Here is a 19,255-nt window from a genome sequence, read left to right as displayed (position 1 = left end):
AGTAGATATTTAAATATTTAGGTTTAATGAGTTTGTCTTGACAAGATGTTTTGAGAAAGATTTTAGGGGGGGTAGTTTTTTCTATTACATGTTTTATACTTAAAATAGATTGTAGCCCCGACCCAGCAATAGTAACAGCACAGTCAGATACATTTTTGGGGAAAAATAGCAAGCCATTCTAAGTTTTGTATAGACCCTCAGCTGAGTAGAAATAACTCCATTATCAGTGGTGAGTGAACTGGAACAGACACACCTGCAGATGTTAAGATAAGAACAGGACAGTAGGCTTTTTCTGTTTTCACACATCTGGGATGTATTCACCAGAAACCAAACTAGCAAATGGGCCAAGACGAGGAGGGGCTCACCCAAACTTGTCCAATAAGAAACTAATGAATACACCCCAGATGTCTGGTTTAGAACAGGTTTCATTCAGAGCCATGCCTCTTTCCACTTGCACTAATGTAACAGCACTGTTGATTGGCGGTGCCGGCTGGCAGTGACCGAGGGGTGGGGTTAATGTTTCTTAAAAGGTTACAGACAGAATGCTTTGGTTTTTCAGTTGAGGATACACTTGATATGCACATGTCAAAGAGCCAAGGGGATATCCAACAAAGGGGACAGGATATTGATACCTCAGTGATATCAGGAAAGTAAGAGCAAAACCAACCTGCCAGTGGATAGAATGGAGAGCGTTGACATTGAATTCTGGTATTTCTCTTCTCTGTATACAATAGTTACAGCCCTATACATTGGGGCAATTATAACTAAGGCGAGAGGGAGTTGTGATAGGGAATACTGGACCTTTGCACTTTTGGCTCTTGGGGGGCCTCTGTGCTTTTTGGCCCTTCCAGGCTACGGCAGTCTGCTCTTTCTGACCTGCAGCCTCTGGTTGTGCTATGTGGTTCTGGGCAGACGAGTGGACATGCTGACGATGCATGGAAGAGCTGTGCTGATTACAGGTAGGTGATGTGGGTACATGGGTGCCATACACTGACACTAATCATACCAACCACTGTCAACAAAACATGACTGATACTAGTCTATTCATAACATAGTCATGACGTGGGGCCCATTAAATCTTCTGTACAATGTTATTGAATGTGGTTTCAATACTGCTGAGTGCTTTGTGTACTCATGAATGAAGTACACGTGAACATTGGTACAGAATGTCCTGGTGTCCCATTTATTTGTTTCTCTTCAACATGAACAGGCTGTGATACAGGTTTTGGACATGCCCTAGCGAGAAGGATTAGTGACTTGGGAGTGACTGTATTTGCTGGGGTTCTGGATGAGACCAGCCCAGGAGCAGTGGAGCTGAAGAGACTGGAGTCTGAGGGGCTACAAGTCCTTCAATTAGATGTGACAGACGCTGCGCAGATAGAGCGGGCTCACCACTACATTTGCACTCAGGTTGGGGAAGCAGGTAACGTGTTGTTCACTACAAGAACTATAAGGCGCTGAGGACACATAAGGTGCATTTCCACTAAGGATTTACCCCAGTTTTGAGCCCAAAAGGCAGACTTTTCTGTTTCCATCTATGCTTGCCAGCACCCTTGTCTCACTGGGCCATGGCTCCGGCAGCCTGACTCTGACGTGGAACCGAGGCAATGCCTACTCTGTGGACAGTTTATTAGATACACCACCCAGTTAACGAAAATGGTTCAATCCTACAGACAGTAAGTCAAATGGCCATGGCTTGCTATATAAAGCAGGCAGACAGGCATCGAGGCGTTCAGTTCCTCTTCAATTGAACGTTAGAATGGGAAAACGAGTGACCTAAGCGACTCTGAGCGTGGTGCAGTGGTATGATCGTCGGTGCCAGGCACGCCGGTTCCAGTATCTCAAACGGCAAGCCTCCTGGGCTTTTCAGGCACGACAGTGTCTAGGGTTTAACGAGAATGGTGCGAGATACAAAAAACATCCAGTCAGTGGCAGTCTTGTGGGCAAAAACAGCTAGTTGATGAGAGTTCAAAGGAGAAAGGCTAGAATTGTGCAAGCTAACAGGCGGGCCACAAACAGGCAAATAACAGTGCAGTACAACAATGTTGTGCAGAACAGCATCTCAGAACGCACAACCTGTCAGTCTTTGTCACAGATGGGCTATTACAGCAGACGACCACACTGGGTTCCACTCCTATTGTCGTGGAAAATTGTCTTAAGAATAACACTTCTTACAAGAACTTGTAAGTTCAATATAGACTTTAATAGAGTAATAAAGCCGAGCCGGTCCGCGGACAACAACTGCCTTCCTTAGGCCCCGGCTCTGCTTTTATGCATATACAATACATAGGTCCATCCTTTATGTAAATGAAGTAAAACCCCCTATGCGTTCTGCCACCATTTTCTTTCAACCCAATGGATAACGCCCATATCTGCTTTTAGCTCTAACATAGTAGTGGCTGGATAACGCCCATATCTGCTTTTAGCTCTAACATAGTAGTGGCTAGACTCTCCTCATATGGATATGAAAATAATGCCTGCATTGCATGCTTACGCTTGGCATATATTTAGTCATGGCCATACATTCAGCTTGCCTGGCCGTTCCGTGGTTCCTACTTGGGGATGTATGGCCACCTGTTATCTCCACTCAGGGTCAGCTGCCAGTCTCCTCTTTCGCTAGCTAATGTATTTCTATTTTTCTTTCCCTCAGCAAGTCTACCTTTCTCCCACATAAATCCCTCCTCTGGGACTAATTAGTCCCACATCAAACATGATTAAACTAGAGACAATAAGGATGGAAGCAAAATAATAGATACATAATAGACCTGATTAAAGTTAATATTCTTACTATGAATCTGAACAAGGCCTAAGTGAGCAAAAATAAAAGTTACAGACAACATTCCAAATTGAGACACTCTAACATGATTTTCCCCCGCGGACCCCTCTTTAACAGAAATTAAGCATGTATCACTCATTACTGCTAGAAGATTAAGGGCATGGTTCGTAAACACTTGTAACCAGAATACCTTCTGTTACCTAGCGTGTAATAAATGATCCTCATTTTAGGAAGGCAAAACTAGCTTGAATTTAAAAGAAAATGCATACATTTATATATGTATGAAAACCATAAAACAAACATAAAATACAACATACACTTAAGGTCTGTTCAAAGTCATATCAGAATTTACATCATAGGGGCACATTCCTCATTTCCACATATAGGGCAATCCTCTCTTTGGCACATTGCACAGAATAAGGGTTCAGGATGATGGTAATGTCCATCATTGTCCTCTTGGGAGCACCACTTGCAACGCCTGGGTTGCAGACATTTTTTGTGTACATGGACAAGCACCATCTCATCCGAATCGGTGTCTTTGGCATACACAGGAAACCCACCAGGATGCCAATCATGGCACTCATAACCTCCCCCAAGAATTACCCCATGACGACAGTTAGGATTACCAAAAGGGCAATCAAGGGGTCCTCCAACAGCATTGCAAGGTTTTTCATACTTGTCCGTATAATGTCCAGGGTTACCAGGGACAGGATTGATTATGAGAGGTGGATCCAGTATATGTTCCTTAAACTTCTTTCTTGACCCCCTCTTATGTCTAGGGTCTGCTCCATGTACTGACATCTGTTTAACAGTGGTTTTGACCACAAGTGATTTAACAAAGGGCACCACACAGCAAAATACAATGCCCAATGTCACTAGACCTCCACCCATCATAATGGCCAGCCCAGTAAACATAGCACCCCATTTTCCCAAAGCCAGGTCCAACCAATCCCAGGCATGACAATCAAACCCAGCATTCGCCTTTACTTCTGCTCTTAACCCTTTAAGTTTATTCATAGCTAGGGAAAATGTTCCATTAGGTGCAGTGTTGTTGGGAATAAAAGTACAACAAGCATCTCCATACATTACACAAACTCCCCCCTTCTCTGCCAATAGCCAGTTGAGAGCTTCCCTATTCTGCCATGTCATCTGGTTTGTGGCCTTTACCTGTTCTCCTAAGGCTGTCAAGGCAGAGTCAGTATAATTAATAAATCTTTGTTGGTTATAATATATATAATTAATCCACTCTAAGTTCTTATTGGGTGTTACCCACAAAAATATAGATTCAAATCCAGATTTAATCTCATCTCTGGCCTTAATCTCATTGAATCAAGGTACACTCTAGGATCTGATTCATACTCCCTCCTAGTTCTAGTTTTAACATGCTCCTCCTGTGGTGTTTTGATGATGGTAACCTGTTGGACTGCTCTGACTAAAGCACACAATCCAGTCCATTCTTCAGGAAGAACATTCAGAAGTTTTTTTTTCCCACACATCCAAAAGCTATCAGCAATACCTCTATCTTGGGTTTTTAGTAAGAGATGGTGCAACCTGAGTGATGTGGCCACACGAACCCCTCCTATTAGTAATTAATCCTTTCTCATCAAATTTGCGAATCCCCGCAAACTCTAACACCCAGATAGTGTCACATTTAACAGTTGTGTTTCCTACGTTAATCCCACCAATACCATAGTTATAGAAACATTCATATTTTCCCTTAACCACAGTACTTTTGTCTATCTGAGGTCTAGTTAAGTCAGTTTTAATGTTGTATGCAGCACATTCCTTATTAGCCAGTACAGTCTCATTTAACATTGTTTTACCCCTAGTACTACCCAAGGCCATTCTGCATTCAATGTCACACAAGGGAATATGGTACTTTCCCGGTTTACAATTAGCATTTTTCCAATTAGCACAACTGTCAAATGATGCAGGTTCAGGTACTATTAACACTTCAGACAAGGGTGATTTACTGCACAAGATACAATCGTCCATTCTATGTCTGTCCGCCGTATACCTAGCCCATTTATACCAATCATTCTTTACCGCTTCTTCCAATGTTTTGTCCTTGAGTGGTTCTGGTTCTAACATACTTGCTGTTTCATCCGCGTCGTCCTCTTGAGGTGGACTGTTGGGTTTTGTCAACAAGTTCCAAATGTCAGTAAAGAACCCTCCTGTTTCTGATGCTTTTGGTTTCGTTGTAGGTATAATGGATTTCTCACCCAGAGTAGTAGTTGGTACTCTGGTGGTGACCACTGTGGTGCTTACAGCAGCTGCCACAGTCGTCGTGGTTCTAGTCGTTGTAAGCACCTCTAGATTGGGTGCCGGTGTGAATTCGATTTTCATGGTGGTTGAACTGCTCCCTCCAGTCAGTCCTGTACGTGCCAGTTCAACTATAAATTCTTCTCCTTCAACGGGTTCAATGTTATTTATGCTGAGCACCCATTCATTTTCTTCTTTGATTATTGTTAAGTCACATCCTTTCGGATCCCAAATCACTTCTCCCTTCGTCTGATGATGAGTCCATCCACAGTATGCGACTTCAGGTAGGGGTTTTACCCTGTATAATGCGACCGATTTTTGTTCTCCTGTTTCCGTTATGATCTGAGGTGGGACTGGAATGCTAACCTTGTTTGTCCTACCCGGTTGTTTGGCAGGTTCCTCTCTTTTTTTCCTATTCAATTGTTCATCAAGGGGACCGGGTGAGTGTAAAAGTCCCTTGCCCTTCAGCCCTTGGTACGTCTCCCTCTTCTCTCCTTTGGGAAGTTTCTCCTCCTGTTGTTTTAGTAGTTTCTCCTTCGGCAGCTCCTGTTGGGCTTGTCTCTCCTTCAGTAGCTTCTGTTGGGATATTTTATTCTTCAGTGGCTCCTGTAGGGGTAATTCCTTCTTTAGTTTGTGGATCTCCCTCCTCTGATGCACCTGGCTCCCCATCTGGGTAGGCATCAATTCCAGGGAAGAATTGTTGCCATTCTCTGGGGTGTATGTTGCTTCGGCCACCTCGTAGGGTCCTTCTCTCCTTGGTTGATCCCACTTTCTCCGGAACACCCGAATGTAGACCAGGTCCCCTGGTATTACCTGGCGTGGCCCCTCTGGTCTCTACTCCGGTTCCTTATTTTTCTCCTGTGAATATATAACTTCATGTATCTTGGTTAGGTGCTTTACATATGATTTTAGTTCTGTTTCTAGTATGTCTAAAGAGGGACCTTTGTACAGTCCCCCTAGTGATGGCACAGGCATGGGTCGACCCGTAAGCATTTCATGCGGTGACAAGTGCGTGTTTCTGTTAGTTTCCATGCGACTGCTCATTAGTGCAAGCGGCAAAGCATCTACCCAGTTAAGCCCTGTGGATAGGCAAATATTTTTGTATAAACGCTGCGCCATTGTCTGAGCTGATTTCTGATCTAATACCAAACCTAGGTATTACTTATTTTGATAAGAATTTTATCACGGTGCTTGCTCCTTGATCAGCCGACGGTACTGCTTATATCCACCTGCTAAACCTGTCTATGATGACTAACATGTATCTTTTACCATATGCAGGTTTTATCATATCTACGTAGTCCATCACAATGTGTCGGAATGGACCTTCTGGGACCGGTATGTGACCTATGGGCGTGGTTATGCCTTTACGTATGTAGTTTTTCGCGCATATTTCACATTTTGACAGGATCTCATCTACTGTTGCCTGTAGATAAGGAGACCAAAAACCTTGTTTTCTGATTTGTCTTACCACCTCCCCCCTTGCACAATGATCTAGATCATGTGCATCATTAATAAGCAAAACCAATAAGGTGGTGGTGGCAAGTATGGCACCATCATGTGTTCTCCATACCCCATGTCTATCAATAGAGGCTCCCCTCTGTATCCAGGTATTTTTGGAATGGAAAATCAATGGATTGTCTGTTCTGTCCCATATTTTTCCTTTAGCTTTCCTCATCATGGGTCCTAGATCTTTTGATGTGAAACCTTGATTCACCAGCAATGTAATGTGAGGGACAGAGTCAGAAACATTAAACCATTTCTGTACAAATTCAGATCCATCTCCGTCCATCACATCCATGGCTGCTCCCTGTTCTCCAATGATTATACATTGGGACATAATTGGTGCTTTTCTACCATTTGCCCCCATAACCCAGAACTGTTCTAATAATGGGTCCTGATGAGGGTCAAATTGCATTGTGCAGTGATATTCAGATTTTGCTCTAACGGCTTTAGGTATTTGGGCCTGAATAAATTTACCCCATCTCCTCGCTGTTCTGTCTACATCTGTCTCAATTCCTCCTAACCAATATACGTTGGCCATGACTCCTGTGCTTACCACTGGCAATTGTAGTCCTATTTTTTCTATTATCACCCCGTCGGGGGAACATTTAATTTGTATACCCATTTTGCATAGGGCATCTCTTCCTAAAAGATTAACCGGTGTTTGATCTGATACCAGTATTGGAATTGTGGTTGACTTGCCATCAGCGGTAAGACGAACTGGAGCGGTCATTGGAATCAGCTGCGTATTTCCCGAGAATCCTATTGTTTTGGCATATTTACCAGACATGGGGAGATGAGAGGCATAATTTGAACTCACACATGTGTAAGTGGCTCCAGTATCTATCATCATGGGTATACCTTTATTCTCTATTTGAACCTGCAGCATAGGTTCTTGCTCAGCTCTCGTGGTTACTATTGGGAACTGACCCTCCCCTTTAGGATTCTCTGGGCATCCCTAGTACGTCTGATTGGGTCCTGACCATGGGTTCACAGGGCCCGGGGGTGGGTTTTGGCTGCCCTGCCATCCACCAGTAGGGCCCCAGCCATTCTGGTTTCCACTAGCAGGTGGCTGCCAGCCACCGGAGCTGTTGTTTGTTGGTGGACGCCTATTGTAGGTGTTATCCCCTGTCCGATCCTGCCACGGGTTTACGGGACATTCACGTCTGGTGTGTTCTGGTTGGTAGCAACCCCAACACACACCAGGCGGCCCCCGCGGGGTCCTGGGTCGTCTCCTTTGATCCCCCTGTATGTTTTTCTGTTGTCTATTCCCACCATTCCAATTCGGGGGCTGTGTGTACACATTTGCTACTGGCAATGGGGCAGGCACTTGGGTCCGGCCGGGGGTCAACGGTTGCGGCCCTCCTGGGGAAACAGCAGCCATTGTTCCTATCTCGGGCACAGGAGTGGTTACTGAGGCCTGGATCTTCTTCTTCCCTTTGGTCAGTTCTTCCTGCTGCAACTGGGCCAACTTCTCTGGATGTCCTTTCCTTGTTCAGTTTGTTTTTGTTCTTCCCTTCTATGTTTCTCCACAGCGTGAATTACATAGTCAAAGAATTCTTTGTAAGGTTTTGAAGTAAGTCCCACTACGTCCTCCAGTCGGTTCCTCACCGGCTGGGGCCTGGCTTCCACCACTGAGGTCCGGAACATTGTTGTCATCAGTTCATTTTCCTCCGGGTCCTGCTCTGTTTCCATTCTCTATTTTTTCAATTGTCCATGCAGGTATGCAGCCGGGTTTTCTGTAGCTCCAATGGCCTCTCACCTTAGTGCCTTGGGGTCCACTTTTGTTGGGTATGCTGCCCTTAGGGCCCTCCAGACGGCAGGCCTATACCTGTCAAACATCAGTCCATCCCTTGACACCTCCCACTCTGTGCCGTTGATTCCTCCCTCCTGCATGAGGGTTACGAGCATGGCGCATTTCGTGACAAAAGAATTCTAAATATATAGACCCTCTCTGTCTCTCCTAGTTATCGTAATCTGATCCTTTTTCCCTAAGCTGCGGCCCCCTAGGGATCCAGCAGCTCTATGGCATTTTATTCTTTACTAGTGTTTCTACTGCGCTATGCTATCTGATTCGTGAATGCTATAACTTTATATCGCGGTTCGGTATTTTATCTTATTTTATTCTAACTAACTTGGCTTTATTTAACTACTCACTGTAGTTTATATTTTATTCGTATGTTTTTCCTTTACTGCCTACACACTGTGTATGCGTTTACAGCTTTTTATTGTATCCTATGTATTTCCCAGTTTTATCAGTTTAACATACTTTATTATATCAATGTTCTACTTTTACATATAGCTTTCCTTATTCGTTATCTATTGGTTTTGTCCCCTTTTCCCCAACGAGAGTTTAACCTCTATGGGCTAGGTGGGACGCTTGCGTCCCACCTACTCAACAGCCAGTGTAATCCCGTGGCGCGTTATTCAAATACCTCAAAAATGCAAAAACTTAAATTTTTCAAACATATGACTATTTTACAGCTATTTAAAGACAAGACTCTCGTTAATCTAACCACACTGTCCGATTTCAAAAAGGCTTTACAACGAAAGCAAAACATTAGATTATGTCAGCAGAGTACCTAGCCAGAAATAATCAGACACCCATTTTTCAAGCTAGCATATAATGTCACAAAAACCCAGAAGACAGCTAAATGCAGCACTAACCTTTGATGATCTTCATCAGATGACACACCTAGGACATTATGTTATACAATACATGCATGTTTTGTTCAATCAAGTTCATATTTATATCAAAAACCAGCTTTTTACATTAGCATGTGACGTTCAGAACTAGCATACCCCCCGCAAACTTCCGGTGAATTTACTAAATTACTCACGATAAACGTTCACAAAAAGCATAACAATTATTTTAAGAATTATAGATACAGAACTCCTCTATGCACTCGATATGTCCGATTTTAAAATAGCTTTTTGGTGAAAGCACATTTTGCAATATTCTAAGTAGATAGCCCGGCATCACAGGGCTAGCTATTTAGACACCCAGCAAGTTTAGCACTCACCAAAGTCAGATTTACTATAAGAAACATTTTTATTACCTTTGGTGTTCTTCGTCAGAATGCACTCCCAGGACTTCTACTTCAATAACAAATGTTGGTTTGGTCCCAAATAATCCATAGTTATATCCAAATAGCGGCGTTTTGTTCGTGCGTTCAAGACACTATCCGAAAGGGTAAATAAGGGTTACGAGCATGGCGCATTTCGTGACAAAAGAATTCTAAATATTCCATTACCGTACTTCGAAGCATGTCAACCGCTGTTTAAAATCCATTTTTATGCCATTTTTCTCGTAAAAAAGCGATAATATTCCGACCGGGAATCTGCATTTAGGTAAACAGACGAAAGAAAATAAAGCATGGGGTCGACTCGGGCACGCGCCTAAGCCCATAGTACTCTGATCGGCCACTTGCCAAAAGCGATAATGTGTTTCAGCCAGAGGCTGCCTCGATATCGTTCAGCTTTTTCCCGGGCTCTGAGAGCCTATGGGAGCCGTAGGAAGTGTCACGTTAGAGCAAAGATCCCCAGTCTTCAATAAAAAGAGCCAAGATGAACAACAACTTGTCAGACAGGCCACTTCCCATATAGAATCCTCTCAGGTTTTTGCCTGCCATATGAGTTTATGTTATACTCACAGACACCATTCAAACAGTTTTAGAAACTTTAGGGTTTTTCTATCCAAAGCCAAAAATTATATGCATATTCTAGTTACTGGGCAGGAGTAGTAACCAGATTAAATCGGGTACGTTTTTTATCCGGCCGTGTCAATACTGCCCCCTAGCCCTAACAGGTTAACCCCACTCTCCCTCCTATATCATATATCAAGCGGCTGTCACAGCGGAGCCTCACAGTTCCTTCTATGTCCCAAAATAGCGCACACACACACACACACACACACACACACACACACACACACACACACACACACACACACACACACACACACACACACACACAATATTTCTTCTTCTTGCTCCACACTTCTGGCTCGCTTCTGATATACTTCCTCAACCTGGAGAAACTTTCACTCATTCAGTCTTTTATTTGCATTCATACAATCTTTATTCACATTCGTTCATTCACACCTCGCCTTTCCTAAAGCGACCTATAAACCTGTCTATTCCTGATACACTTCCTCAACACAGGATAACTTTGTATTCATAGGATTTTTGTAGTATGTCGGAAATTCTGCTTAATCGAGTCAGCTTCCCTTCACACTGTTTGCCCCCCCTCGTACTGTCCTCTGTTCCTCAGAGCAGCTACGCGGTGGACCCTACTGATCTTCCGGCGCCGTTAGCAAAGCGGAGCGTTATTATCTGTAGGACTAATTTTTTGCAGTTACCATTCGCTTACCTAAGTCGAATCTCTCCTGCACCCTATCTGTTCACTGCATACAGATCCTCGTTCCTCGAGCGATTTCGTGAACAGCCCACCCAATTAAGCCTTCTAATTTTCTCCTAGGCGCGATTGTGTAGGATTTCTATCTATTTATTTATGTAGCTCTTTTAACCTAGCAGAGCCACATAGCCAAATAGCCTGTCCAAGCAGTCCTTTGCTAATTTTTAATGTTTTAATTTTTTTAATTAATTTTTTCTTAGCGTAAACACAGGATTTATTATCTATATATTTATTTGTTCTGACCACACGCACGCAGTAGCAGTAGCCCCACACTAGGTCAGGCAGTTCAGTCAAAAGAGAGCAAACGCACACACTTCCCTGGCCACACATGGTCCCCAGATGAGTGGTCTCGCGAGAGGAGCAACCCGAATCACACACCCAACACGAATCGCCTGATCAGGTTGATTGGGCTGTGTTCACACACATCCCAAAACAGGTCCTGAAACAGTCGAACTCGGCCAAGTAGAATCAGACGGGACAACCCCACCCAACCAAACATGTGGGTTCGTTAGAATGGTCCAATCAGCGCAAGCGCAAGCCCTCCCTGCTAAACACCCAACACCAGCAGGTTCACAACTTACTACGCATGTAATCCTAACAAAATGTACATATATATTATATTTAACAATCCCCCAATTTATGCATGCATGCAGTTTTATTGAATTCACAAGTTCTTCCAGTACTACTGGGTTTTTAGGAGTTCTTTAAATAGAGAGACCTACGTGGCGTCCCCTTCGTTGAGACTGAATCTCTGAAGCAATCTACACAAACATTTCAACTATTGTAAGAACAAGCTTACCTTATTATAGTTGGGTGGCCACCTGTTTGCGAGACTGTCCAGAGAAACCGTCACCAACCAAAAACACCGTTATCTGAGGTCTCTTCAGACTCCTGGCAAGCTCGCCAAAATATGTCGTGGAAAATTGTCTTAAGAATAACACTTCTTACAAGAACTTGTAAGTTCAATATAGACTTTAATACAGAGTAATAAAGCCGAGCCGGTCCGCGGACAACAACTGCCTTCCTTAGGCCCCGGCTCTGCTTTTATGCATATACAATACATAGGTCCATCCTTTATGTAAATGAAGTAAAACCCCCTATGCGTTCTGCCACCATTTTCTTTCAACCCAATGGATAACGCCCATATCTGCTTTTAGCTCTAACATAGTAGTGGCTGGATAACGCCCATATCTGCTTTTAGCTCTAACATAGTAGTGGCTAGACTCTCCTCATATGGATATGAAAATAATGCCTGCATTGCATGCTTACGCTTGGCATATATTTAGTCATGGCCATACATTCAGCTTGCCTGGCCGTTCCGTGGTTCCTACTTGGGGATGTATGGCCACCTGTTATCTCCACTCAGGGTCAGCTGCCAGTCTCCTCTTTCGCTAGCTAATGTATTTCTATTTTTCTTTCCCTCAGCAAGTCTACCTTTCTCCCACACTATCAGCTAAAAATAACAAGCAGCAGCACTAGTGGGCACGTGATCACCAACACTAGGCAATTGAGGAGTGGAAAAACATTGCCTGGTCATGACGAATCCTGGTTCCTGTTGTCATTCTGATGGCAGAGTCCATGGCCCCATCCTACCTGGTGTCAACGGTACAGGCTGGTGGCGGTGGTATAGGGAATGTTTTCCTGCCACACGTTAGGTCCCTTGATACCAATTAAGCAACGCTTGAATGCCACAGCGTATCTGGATATTGTTGTTGACCCGATGCATCCCTTCATGGCTACAGGCCACTGACTGTACGTAACAATGGCTAACTGAACTTTAACACCTTCTCATAAAGAAAGTCTTGCATGATGCAGAGGTTGCTGATCTGCCCGCCACAAGTCTTTAGTGTCACACTCCTAATGGAAACACCATAACATTAAAGCTTACATTAACATAAAACACTGGTGACGCACTACTTTGGGGGTAAGTCTCAGTGGAAAAGCACCAATAGATGTCATTGGAAAAGGCATCAAACTTAACATATAAGGAGAAAGAAGTGATCCTTTTCTGATCAAAATAATGCTATAATGCACATGACATGGAATGTCTCAAGTCCACACTCCCTTTGACTCTCAGGTCTTTGGGGGATTGTGAATAATGCAGGAGTCCTGGGCTATGTGGCAGATGGAGAGATTCTTCCTGTGAGAGTATACAGGAACTGCTTGGCAGTGAACTTCCTTGCTGCAGTAGAGGTCTCTCAGGTGTTTCTTCCACTGCTCCGACACTCCAGAGGCAGGCTAGTCAACGTCTGCAGTATGGCAGGTAACATATCTGGAATGTTTATTGGTTCTTGTCAAAACAAAAGGGTTAGGGTTGACCTTGAGCAGTCACTCGCAAGTTATACTGGCTACTATCCCACTTATGACACCAATGCAATTTCAAAGCAAGTATTGCTTGCCAAGCAATTTCGAAGCAAGTACAGTTGGCCAAGAACCCCCACTACTACTCAGACAGCCTTTATTAGGTGAGGAAACTGTAAATATAACTAATCTTGTACCCGTAGCCAGCTTGACTTGCGACTGTGCTCAAGGTTAATCCTAACCATTTCCTGATGATAAACCTAAAATCTGTTTGCGCAGGTGATGTGCCCGTTCCTGGGTTTGTTGCCTATGGAGCATCCAAAGCAGCCCTGAACACCTTCTCTGGAGTGATGAGACTAGAGTTGGCCAGATGGGGCGTCAACGTATCCATAATTCAACCTGCAGGCTTCAGGACAAGTATGTATAATAAATAATGATTATTCAGTTAAATGACAGTTTAAAATGAAAATGCTATGACCTGAGACAGCGAAGAAGTTCAGCACCGCTCTTCAGCGCTTAGTTGTTGAGGAAATTGACCCTCTACTGCTGTTTACTTTGTGTATTGCTGAGTCTACTGTACCTTTCAATAAACATTGTTTTCCCCCTTTTGATTTTCTAACTCAACAAACGGACTTGTCTATCATTTGGTTGAAAACGCAGATATCTTCGGTAGCAGTGATGACTGGAGCAGCTACCAAGAGGAGATCTTCACCTCTCTATCCCAGGATGTCCGGAAGGACTACGGCGAGGCCTACATCTCCTCTCTCCAGACCCGCTTTGCCAAGATGGCCGACATGTCCTCAGAGGACCTGCGTCCCGTGCTAGATGACATGTGCCACGCCCTGATGTCAGTGGCCCCCAGACCCGTCTACTCCCCTGGCCAGTCTGCCTGGCTCATTCCCTGCCTCCACCGCCTTTGTCCCACACGGTTCTATGACATCATTATTACAAGTCTGTTTCAGTTCAATAGCAGTCTGCCAGCTGGGCTCCAGGCAGGAGGCTCGAAGACTTGATAACTGATATGTGACGTCGGGCTATTCTTTCCCAAGGTTGTTTACGCGAATGCTTCCATAGATTAGTATCTCTCCATCTTCCCTCATGCTTGGATGGCATTGAAATGTGACTGTTGGCTTTGTACTTTTTTGGCAGCTTCATAAGCAAGGCTATTGAAAACCCTTGTTATTGTTTGAATTTAGTATGTTTTGTCAATTTCTCACAGAAAACAAGACAAGCCACCACATTGGGTAACAGTTTTAATTAAACTATACCCTTGTCCATGGTACAAGGATGTGGGATTCATTTCCTGTGTTCATAACCCTCAATGCATCTTGAAGAAATAGACTTTTAAAAAGAGGATATATAACATCCATTCAACTTTAAAATATATGCCTGTAACATCTATGGAAGTTACCTACGGTTCATGAAAACAGCAGTTAAAATAAAAATTGTTGCACATAAAAACATTGTACAGTCCTGACATACTTCATTTAAATAAAAAGCATGCCCTCAGTCCTGAGGCTTCAAAAAAGCCTTTTTTGTTTGTGTCTCAATTGCGTTTTGATTAACATCCTTAATCGCAGACCTCTCCCGCTTCTTAGCAAACTTCTTCTTCATGCTTCCCACTAAGCTCTCGTACCTACAAGGTAGAGAGAAAAGTTCATCAGACGGCGATGTAACAAAACAGTTTGAAATCATGTCAAAATAAAACTTGAGTTGTTTCCTACCTTCTAGCCATGTCTTCATCTGTGATATCAGTCTCCATTCTGCTAATTTCCTCCTCTTCCAACTCTTCCTCATTTGGAGCATTCATCACGATCATTAGTTTCTGGATGGAGAAAATACATTTACACCAATGAAACAGTCACATTACATTTAAATGTATCTAGTCTTACTTTGATAAACCTTGAGGTGTGATTGTAAATGAATAAGTACCTCTACATCTGTATTGAACCCCTTGAATGACATTCTTCCATACTTCAGGTCTTCACAGGGCCCAAAACTTCTTTCTTCTATGATGAAATTCCTAACCAAAGACAGGAAGAACAATATAAAATATGCCAACCTTTGAGCCGAGGACACTAGAGAGAAGACTCATCTATCTCCAATGTCCGATGGCATGTTGCTGGACATTAGAAAAGGATGGCAGTTGTGTGTCCTCAAACTAGTCTACATCCTTATGTAATTACTCCAATATGTGCAGGTGGACAGTGAAAGGGGTCATACTCTTTAGCTTTGAGTTCTGGCAGGTCCAGATACCAATGCTCATCACTGATGATCCTCCTCTCCTCTTCTTCCAGTTGCTTCTTTGTATCTGCATCCAGGCCTCTTTGCATGAACTAGTAGACAGAATGACAATTGTAGAAGTACAGTACAAGACGTGCAGGACCTTCTCTACACTGCATCAGAGTGAGACATTGCTGAGGAACTTCAACAGTGTGTCTTATGAATCACTTACAAATTAAATGGTATTGGAGAGAACCCATAGCCATAGGTCTGAACTAGCTACACAACAAGATTAATCCAGTTAATTAACGAAAAGTGTGTTGACAAAGATGTCCCAGCTGACAAACCAAGCACATTAGCCAACAAAGCTAGCCTGGTTGCTCAAGCCAAGTTAGCTAGGTTACTTGGCTAGCTAGCTAGATCGTATATGGTTTTAGTTGGATGCCACTTTTACCATCCATCAACAGCTCTATCCGTCTCTGAGGTTTAGAAACGTGCCTACTAGCAGGGGCAACATTCCTAGCGGCTAGTATGATAACTAACTACTGTAGTTAGCATGCATTTCTTACCTTCATTCGCAAGAGGTTTTTGGAGAGTTTCGCGTTGTCATTTGCCATTTCAATTGGAGATTCTTGTGACGTTACTGTTGACACTAAACTATATGTCCGTCTTCTGAGTGACTGCAATAGGTTTGTTTTTCAGTAAACTGTGACTTTTAATCCTAAATGTTCCACGAGCTCGTTTCCACGCCGTGTGGTATAAAACTCAGACTCGACCAATCGATCGAAGATTCATCTCTCTGCAGCGCTCAGATTGGAGAGGAAGTTACCACTAGACACTGTTCTACGATCATTTTTGCATGTTACTCCCTCACGGTAAAGGGTAGGATTTGGGATAGGTAATCTGATCGTAGAGCTGTAGCTATAAGGCTGGGTAACTAACTTCAGTGGATGAAAGCATTCTTGAGGGATGTGGATTTCAGTAGTTATTATTACTGATTTAAAAACTATATTTAACCACCTAAATAATTGTATGGGCACAGCCAAAAACAGATATGAATAAATAGTAGTGGAAATATTCAATAACATAAAATGTAATAGATAGCTAAAATATAGACTGAAGTCTATTTTGTTTATATATTAAGCAGCTGTATTGTTTTCCTTCAGCTTCAGTGATGTTAAACTCCTGTGTGGCTCAGATGGTAGAGCATGGCTCTTGCAGCGCCAGGGTTGTGGGTATGATTCCCACGGGGGACCAGTACAGGGAAAAAGCACAAAAGTATATCCACTCACAATTGTAAGTCTGCTAAATTACTATAATGTACATTTTGGAAACGCACCTACCTCCAGTCTACTGAGTTCTGTCTAGAAGGGATACAACTTTTGTCAAAATTGAATTTTTGTAGCAGGTTTAGGAGAACAGGATAATTAGGTTAAGGTTAGTTAAAGGGTTAGGGTTAGCTAAAATGCATAACAAAAAAACTTTTGATCAGTCTACCTCCAAGAGTGGCGTTTGAGCAGAGAAGAAGAGGAAGGTTCGGATCCAGAAGAAGGCAGAAGTGGTTGATCAGTTAGAATGAAGCAGAGTGTCGAGTTGTTTGATTTCAAACAACAATATATATATATATATATAATTGCAATATATATATATATATATATATCGTTCAAAAGTTTGGGCACATTTTTTTGTCCATTAAAATAACATCAAATTGATCAGAAATACAGTGTAGACATTGTTAACGTTGTAAATAACTATTGTAGCTGGGAACGGCTGATTTTTAATGGGATATCTACAGACGTACAGAGGCCCATTATCAGATTATCAGAAACCATCACTCCTGTGTTCCAATGGCACGTTGTGTTAGCTAATCCAAGTTTATCATTTTAAAAGGCTAATTGATCATTATAAACCCTTTTTCAATTATGTGCTGATTTTTGTGCTGATTAAAGAAGCAATACAACTGGCCTTCTTTAGACTAGTTGAGTATCTGGAGCATCAGCATTTGTGGGTTCGATTACAGGCTAAAAATGACCAGAAACAAATAACTTTCTTCTGAAACTCGCCAGTCTATTCTTGTTCTGAGAAATTAAGGCTATTCCATGCGAGAAATTGCCAAGAAACTGAAGATCTCGTACAACGCTGTGTGCTACTCCCTTCACAGAACAGTGCAAACTGGCTCTAACCAGAATAGAAAGAGGAGTGGGAGGCCCCGGTGCACAACTGAGCAAGAGGACAAGTACATTAGGGTGTCTAGTTTGAGAAACAGACACCTCACAAGTCCTCAACCGGCAGCTTCATTAAATAGTACCCGCAAAACACCAGTCTCAACGTCAACAGTGAAGAGGCGACTCCGGAATGAAAGTTTCTTCAAGTTCAGTCACAAAAACCATCAAGCGCTAGAGTTACCAGCCTCAGAAATTTCAGCCCAAATCAATGTTTCACAGAGTTCAAGTAACAGACACAGAAGAGACTTGCTTGGACCAAGAAACACGAGCAATGGACATTAGACCGGTTGAAATCTGTCTTTTCGTCTGATTTGGTTCCAACCGCTGTGTCTTTGTGAGACACAAAATCGGTGAACGGATAATGTCTGCATGTGTGGTTCCCAAGGTGAAGCATGGAGGAGGTGTGATGGGTGCTTTGCTGGTGACACTGTCTGGGATTTATTTAGAATTCAAGGCACACTTAACCAGCATGACTACCACAGCATTCTGCAACGATACGCCATCCCATCTGGTTTGAGCTTAGTGGGACTATCATTTGTTTTTCAACAGGACAATGACCCAAAACACACCTCCAGGCTGTATAAGGGCTATTTGACCAAGAAGGAGAGTGATGAGTGCTGCATCAGATGACCTGGTCTCCGCAATCACCCAACCTCTACCCAATTGAGATGGTTAGGGATGAGTTGGACCGCAGAGTGAAGGAAAAGCAGCCAACAAGTGCTCAGCATATGTGGGAACTCCTTCAAGATTATTGGTAAAGCATTCCAGGTGAAGCTGGTTGAGAGAATGCCAAAAGTGTGCAAAGCTGTCATCAAGCCAAAGGGTGGCTACATTGAAGATTTGTATAACACTTTTTTGGTTACTACATTATTCCATATGTGTTATTTCATAGTGTTGATGTCTTCACTATTATTCTACAATGTAGAAAATAGTAAAAATAATGAAAAACCCTTGACTGAGTAGGTGTGTCCAAAGTTTTGACTGATACTGTATCATTTTTTGGGGGGGTCGTTTTTTAGTAGTTCAGTTTTTTTGGGGAATCCTGTTTCCATCCCGCATAGTAGGTGGCAGGATGCACATAAAATTGTGTACTTGCCATTATAAATTGGGTGGTTCGAGCCCTGAATGCTGTTTGGCTGACAGCCGTTGTATATCAGACCATATACCACGGATACGACAAAACATTTATTTGTACTGCTCTAATTACGTCGATGAGCAGTTTATAATAGCAATAAGGCACCTCCGGGGTTTGTGGTGTATGGCCAATATACCACGACTAATGGCTGTATCCAGGCACTCTGCATTGCGTCGTGCATAAGAAAAGCTCTTAGCCGTGGTATATTGGTCATATACCACACCCCTTCGTGCCTTATTGCTTAAACATACCATAGAAGAAGAGGAGGAGCACAGAGAAAACCCATGCCAAGAGGACCTACACCCAGACCACAGCATCACCAGCCACACCCCAACCAGCTAAGACCACCCCAAGCAAACCCTGGCCACACTCTATATAGGCCCCCCCATATCAGACCTATGCCCCTTCTGCCCACCT

General features: G+C 43.1%; 2 protein-coding genes across 3 annotated transcripts; one reads left to right on the top strand and one right to left on the bottom strand.

The window, feature by feature from the left end:
- The first annotated feature begins 559 nt into the window (after positions 1-559).
- Positions 560-14,786, top strand: hsd17b2 (hydroxysteroid (17-beta) dehydrogenase 2). Of its 2 annotated transcripts, none has more exons than XM_014125590.3 (5): positions 560-959; positions 1,211-1,423; positions 13,059-13,217; positions 13,535-13,672; positions 13,916-14,786. In XM_014125590.3, the coding sequence occupies exons 1-5, from the start codon at positions 683-685 to the stop codon at positions 14,266-14,268; spliced, it is 1,140 nt and encodes a 379-aa protein (XP_013981065.1). In that variant the 5' UTR covers positions 560-682; the 3' UTR covers positions 14,269-14,786. The 2 variants fall into 2 exon arrangements, with proteins under 2 accessions (XP_013981065.1, XP_013981064.1); XM_014125589.3 differs by having other exon boundaries at positions 13,032-13,217.
- Positions 14,498-16,256, bottom strand: mphosph6 (M-phase phosphoprotein 6). Its single transcript, NM_001141378.1, is given in 5 exon segments — positions 14,498-14,891; positions 14,980-15,080; positions 15,188-15,278; positions 15,479-15,591; positions 16,048-16,256. Coding segments are annotated over 5 exon segments (483 nt in total). The 5' UTR covers positions 16,096-16,256; the 3' UTR covers positions 14,498-14,761.
- Positions 16,257-19,255: the final 2,999 nt, after the last annotated feature.

This window comes from Salmo salar, chromosome 10 (genome assembly GCF_965601325.2).
Source record: "Salmo salar chromosome 10, fSalSal1, whole genome shotgun sequence".
Classification (NCBI taxonomy): Eukaryota; Metazoa; Chordata; class Actinopteri; order Salmoniformes; family Salmonidae; genus Salmo; species Salmo salar.
The sequence above is the reverse complement of the archived record's forward strand: the minus strand, read 5'-3'. Positions and strand labels throughout refer to the sequence as shown.

Coding starts and splice junctions, on each gene's coding strand:
- hsd17b2 (XM_014125589.3), top strand. CDS start 683: ATGGAGAGCGTTGACATTGAATTCTGGTATTTCTCTTCTCTGTATACA. Junction 960..1,210: donor AAGAGCTGTGCTGATTACAG/GTAGGTGATGTG, acceptor CAACATGAACAG/GCTGTGATACAGGTTTTGGA. Junction 13,218..13,534: donor CAACGTCTGCAGTATGGCAG/GTAACATATCTG, acceptor CTGTTTGCGCAG/GTGATGTGCCCGTTCCTGGG.